Source organism: Panicum virgatum, chromosome 5N (assembly GCF_016808335.1).
Source record: "Panicum virgatum strain AP13 chromosome 5N, P.virgatum_v5, whole genome shotgun sequence".
NCBI classification, from domain to species: domain Eukaryota; kingdom Viridiplantae; phylum Streptophyta; class Magnoliopsida; order Poales; family Poaceae; genus Panicum; species Panicum virgatum.
The window spans coordinates 712,001-718,000 of record NC_053149.1 but is presented as its reverse complement, the minus strand read 5'-3'; the positions used below and the strand labels follow the sequence as shown (position 1 = coordinate 718,000).

General features: G+C 47.6%; 1 protein-coding gene across 1 annotated transcript; it reads left to right on the top strand.

The window, feature by feature from the left end:
- Positions 1–296: 296 nt before the first annotated feature.
- LOC120676145 (probable protein ABIL3) lies at positions 297–3,608 on the top strand. The gene is made up of 9 exons (XM_039957366.1): positions 297–925; positions 1,922–2,004; positions 2,104–2,254; positions 2,398–2,497; positions 2,582–2,677; positions 2,754–2,790; positions 2,928–3,049; positions 3,146–3,237; positions 3,352–3,608. The coding sequence occupies exons 1-9, from the start codon at positions 812–814 to the stop codon at positions 3,502–3,504; spliced, it is 948 nt and encodes a 315-aa protein (XP_039813300.1). The 5' UTR covers positions 297–811; the 3' UTR covers positions 3,505–3,608.
- The last annotated feature ends 2,392 nt before the right edge of the window (positions 3,609–6,000 follow it).

Genomic DNA, 6,000 nt, shown 5'->3' with positions numbered 1-6,000 from the left:
AAGCAAGAATTTAAAATGTCTAGTTTACTGGATGTCATTTTCGAGGAATAGAAGGGTGTCATCAACATATTTTAAACTGATATCCCCTCCACAACTTCAGGAAGAAGACCTTCAATCAGATTATAATTAACTGCTTTCATAAACATTCTGGGAACACATCTACTACTAGGTTAAAAGTACTAAAATTTAACCCTCAACCTTAACCTCAAAAGGGACCCGTAGCCGCCGCGTCCATGCTTATCACGTGACCTCTGCCGCCCGGTTTGGCTTGCACTTTCAGCAGCCCAGTCCAACCAACAAACGTCGAATAGAATGCTGGCACTCGCAGCTGAAGAAGAGCAGCCAGCCACCCTCCTCGTCTCGTCACCTCTGCTCGTGCTCCCCACACAAACAGAAAGAGAAATTTAGCAGACAACAAATAGCCTCTTTTAATCCTGTCCTGTCCCTCCCTCCCTCTCTCCCTTATCTTCTTCCCCCGCCCGTCGCAAGCTTCCAAGCCACCGGGAGGGCGGGAGCAGGGGAGGGACCCAAACCAGATCTTGGCGACACCAACAGTCCAACACAGGTAGAGTGGAGGTGGTTCACCCCCTTCCCTGTTTCCCCATATTATAGGTGAGCCACCCCACCACCACCGCCGCCGCCGCCGCCGCCGGCACTGAGTTGGAGCTTCCACTTCCTTCAAAAGCTCCCTGCTCTCTTTGGGGGTTTTGGTTGCTCAACAAGGGGAGGAGGGGGTTTTGGTGCTCCTGGGAGGAGGAATCTTGGCACCAAGGGAGGGAGGCGCCCAGATTTTTAACTCCCCGTTTGGCCCATGGAGGCGGTCGCAATGTCGCCGTCATCTGTCTCCTCCCACATCCATGATGCCGCCTCCATCACCGACGACATGTCCTTGCAGGAAGGCCTCCTCTTCTCAGACACCCTCAAGGTATGTATGCTTCTCCCATCTGCACAAGCCTGCATTTTTTTTTCAGTCCCCCCTTCTTGTTCCAATGGATCTAGGCAACGCTCTTGTCCAAGGAAACTTGACCGCATTTCTTGATTGCTGATTGCGTTCCCACGAAACAACATTTCCTACGCGCTTTCCTGTCCATGTCAAAGTGTCAATCACAAGATTTTGTCCCTAGTTAGGTCTATTACACACTGTAGGTAGGAAGTGTAGTCCCTGTCCACACTTTTTACAGTAACGTAACCTTGACTACTGGAGTAGTTTTTACTCAGGCATTTCTACCTCATCAACCATTTACCTATATCTAACCTTGAAATATACTCACTTCCTTCCAACAAAAAAAAACTTGAAATCTTGAAATATACTAACTTCACTCCAACAAAAAGAGAGGCAAAACCATGCGTTACTTGTATAATCACTGCCTTTGCAGCTCTATAATGGCCGCACCTTTTCTCCCCCTACTTTTCCCCTTATTATGCAAAAGCATCATCCCAATTGGATTTTCAAAATGCGCTTGTCTGCATAATGGCACTGCAACTCTGACCCAGCACGGATGCTCTTGCCAAGAAAGCAGCATCAAAACCATTTGTTCTGTACCGCTTTGCTTTGCCCATATTATTTTTAGATTAAGGAAAAGTTCCGGCCTTGAACATTCAGGTGAATGTCTACTGCCAAGCTTTGCCCATATATGCAAGGGCTATTTGCTCATTCAAAGTTTGAACCTGTCCTTCAATTGAGTTTTACTGAGTTTATTGGTCCGTTAATGTCAATCCTTTACGTGCTGCTGCCATCTATTGTCAAATTTGTCCCTGCTTGGATTAAACAAATTAGTATCCTTGTCCACAACGAAACCCCACATGGCAATGCCTTAGTTAATTATTTTATGTGTCTTCTATATGTGCTGAGCTGGCATTTCTTATTACTATCTGCTATGCTTTCTCTGCTTCAGTTAAATAAGTTATGCTTTATTTGCAGGACCTGAGGAATCTGCGGTCACAGCTATACTCAGCAGCAGAATACTTTGAAGTATTTTACCGAAACAACTCACACAAATCTACGTATGATCTTTTCCTGGATCTTTGGTTCCCTGTCTGTCTAGTCTGCTGTTGCTTCAATAAACAAGTAACACATCTCATCTCCTTTTTAATCTTCTGCAGGGTGATGACGAGTTTGAAAGATTACACAGTAGAGGCCCTTGTTAGCACAGTGGACCATCTGGGTTTTGTGTCATACAAGGTGGATAATCTTGTCAGCGAAAAGGCTGATGAGGTTAATGAAACAGAATTTCTAGTGTCTTCAGTTGAACAGGTATAATGCTTGCTGCAAAAAAATTCTTTTAGTAAATCATTTTTTTACTGTGTTTTGCAAGTTTGCTTATGTGGGATGAATATGAGACAGTTACATTTGTCTATCTCTAGCCTTCAAATCATTGTTGTTTCTCATGGTTGCAGAGGGTACGAATTTGCCAACAGACGATGGACCAGGAAGGAAGATCTCAACAAGCTCTTCTCATCAAGGGGCCAAAGTACCACAGGCGTTACATATTACCAGGCAATTCCACGCGCCATTCTGTTACTACTGCATTAAAGACTTACCTTCTTCGGACATATAGATTATTGTTGCTATGTTTTGTAGGCATGGATCTACTGGAATCTTCCATACATCCAGTTTCAGAACCTCCACGGTACAACAGACAATATACAAGTCGCAAAATGCACAAGTCTCAATCTTGTAAGTTCATTGAACTTCTGATCTATGAATCTTTGTAAAGGTTACTGTGTTGTTGATTTTCAACTGCTTCCTCCAGCCATTTCTACTGCAGGATGTCGGCAGGCTACAATGAGGTAAACAAATAGGAACTAGCAGATCCCTCCATTGCATGTTTGATTTATTCGGTCAAAGTTGATTGTTCACTGTTTAGTATCCATAATGATACACTGCAGCACCCTTTTTTTTAAAAAAAATGCATGTCCTGCTGCAGGCGTGCTCGTTCACCATCTCCTACACCTAAGGATGCATATCACCGATCCCAGTCCTTGTCACCTTCTCGAAAAGCACGAGCTAAATCTCCATCTCCCCGAATCGTGAACTCAAATGCAAAAGGTACATTGTCCTTTGTCTGTTTGAGCATATGTTTGAATGTGGAGCTTGCATTAAGGAGGTTAGTGAGCAATTATCGCATTCGCTTTTGCTATGCAGAAACAAGGGCAGGCTCGCCAATACCAGATTCTAATCCTCTGGCACGGTCCTCTACAGTCGCAAGAAAACCACCCCTGAACTCAAAGCATTTGGTATGTCCTGAGCACAGCTTTGACCTATACTGGTGGATTACCAAAAAAGCATCATCTGATTTACTTTGTGTTTGATCACAGAATTCAATTTTTGTACTGTGGCATTCTGTGCAGAGACAAACTTCAATGCAGTTACACACCGACTGGGACCACCACAAGGAACAGGAGAAAAGCTCGAGCAAAGGCAGGGGTTTCCTCAAGTCGTTGCTCACAAGGCGCCGGTGGAGGAACGATGAGTCATTGTACAGTTACTTGGATGAGTATTGACTGTTGGAATGCTGAAAACAAAGAAGTTTGGTGTTAATTGAATCAACATATGATATTTGTGGCCTCTTGCTATGCCAAAAGGTTGCAATCATGTCCCTTCGTTTCTTTTTGCGCCATTTTTTTTTCATGTATTCATACAACTCTGGCACATGGTGAACGCTGCTCATTGTGGCATTGTGCAAGTATAGCCATCATGGTCTGAATACAACGTTCGGATGAGGCTCCCGTTTTTTCGGTTTTAGAATTTTAGGGTTGCCGTCAAATCTCATCTTGAAGCCAAAGATGGGAATATAGTCCACATCACTAAAGCACCCCCTTTTCATTTTTCAAGAGTAGGAATGAAGAAGGGCAGCGATAACAGGAACCCAAAATGAACCCTTTTAACTAACTCGGCCTGTTTGTGGCCTGCTGCTCTTGGGCCTAGACCAATTCCTGCGCAACACAATCGTGCCGTGCAGCTTTACTGTACCAGGTTAGCTGCTAGACGACATGCATCAAGCTGCAAAGGTTTTTGTCAGCAACTTACAATTTCTAAGTTGCTGATAATACAAATAAAACATTTTTTTGGTTGAGTGGTTGAGGCCAATCATCAGCTGGCTGATTTGTTGTATTGTATGTCTTTTTTTTTGTGGAGCAAAAGGATTGATGTGCACCTTTTGGCTTTTTTAGTCCCCTAGCTTGTAATCATCCTGCTGCTGTTGTACGTATATAACGTATTGCTGTGGCTGAAATTAAAAAGAAAATCCCGGAATAGTTTATGTGTTGTGGCGTGGTCGGCAGCCAGTACGTTTTCAAGGACAGACAACTTAGCAAGCTTTGACTCCCTCAGCGTTTGGAAAAGAAACAAACATCATTGAGAATCCAAATTTTTATATATATGCTACTAGCTATAGGATACGACGTTTCGTGTTGCACTACTCTGCTAGCTGCTTCAAACACAAAATGGTCCTGTTTGGATTCAAGGGTTAGAGTTAGATTTGAGTCATCTAACCCAAAAATATCCAAACAGAGTCCAACAGCTAACCCACCCCAAAAAACTATCCCCCCTAAGAGCAAGTCCAACCGTCTCGGTATCCCGCCTCGCCTCGGGAAAAAAAACGGATCACCTCTGAAATCGGCGTCCAACAGGCTCTTCAACCAACTCCTCTCGCTATCATATTCTGTATGTACGCTCCTTCGCTCGCATCATTCCCCGAGCGCAAGGAGCTCGCCATCTGCTCCCCCCGCGCGCGGGTCCCACTTCCGGCGTCTGCGGCGGCGGCCCTCGGCGGCAGCAACAACCGCGTCCCCGTCCAGCTCGCGGCGGCGGCGACTGCGCCGGCCGGCTCCGCCTCGCCCCGTCCAGCTCGCGGCGGCGGTGGAGCTCGCGCGTGTGTTAGAAGCGACAGCGAACAAAAACGATGAAAATAGAAAAGATCAAACTTCAAGAGACACAAGGATTTAACGTGGAAAACCCCTCCAATGCGAAGGGTAAAAACCACGGGCGCCAGCCAGCAAGAACTTCACTATATCGGGTGTGTGTTTACAACGCCTAACGGCGGCCTACAAGAGGAATAATCGGATTGATGTTCTCCGGTGAAGCCTATGGGTTAGATATATAGGAGAGTCATATGGTCTCCTCAACTTCTACTAACAATGTGAGATTAAAAGTTTGCACCACATGAGCCTTTGGGATTTATTTGGAATAACTGAAATACTTAATGGGCCAAGCCCAAATTCCAACAATCTCCCACCAGAATTTGGATAACAATATAACAGCGCGGTGGGCAGAGGCCGACGGTAGAGCGCGCGCGGCGGCGGCAGCCCTTGGCCCGGCCACACCGGCAGCGGAGCTCGCATGCGGTGGCGGAGCTCACTTGCAGCGGCGGAGATGGGCCCTGTGGCCGTGCTCACCGGAGCTGCCATGCCTCTGTGACCGCTCGTGCTCAGATCCGTCCGGCCGCGCCCCCTCCGACTGCGTGCTGCCTCGAACACGGCTCACCATGGAGGAGGAGGAGGCGGCGAGCTCCACCCTGCGTGACCATAGAGGAGGCGGCGACGCGAGCTCCACCCCGGCTAGGCTATGGAGGAGGCGGCGCGTGCGCTCCTCGGCGCTGGGAGGGCGGCGCTAGGCGGCGCTGAGCAGGCGGCGGAGCGGGTGGCGCTGGGCTACGGAGCGGGCGGACGGGAAAGAAGAGTATATAGCTGGTCTGTTGAAAATCATAGACAAATGGAGAGTGGAAGTTAGCTAAATGAATAGCTATATAGCAATAGATAGTAGGATTTGGATAATCTGTTGGAGATGCTCTAAGGAGTGTTTATTTGGGTTAGAATGGTGGGGCCCCGTTTTTTTCCTCTCTCTCAATCGATCTGTGGCCGAATCGGCCTTGTCTCCGCAACGCACCCTTCCTCGTCGCCCCCCTGCGCCGCCCATCGCCGCCCCTCCCAACGCCGCCCAGGGCGGCCGCGCCGCCCGGCCGGCCGTCGCCGAAATCGCCGCGCCGGAGCTGCGCCACC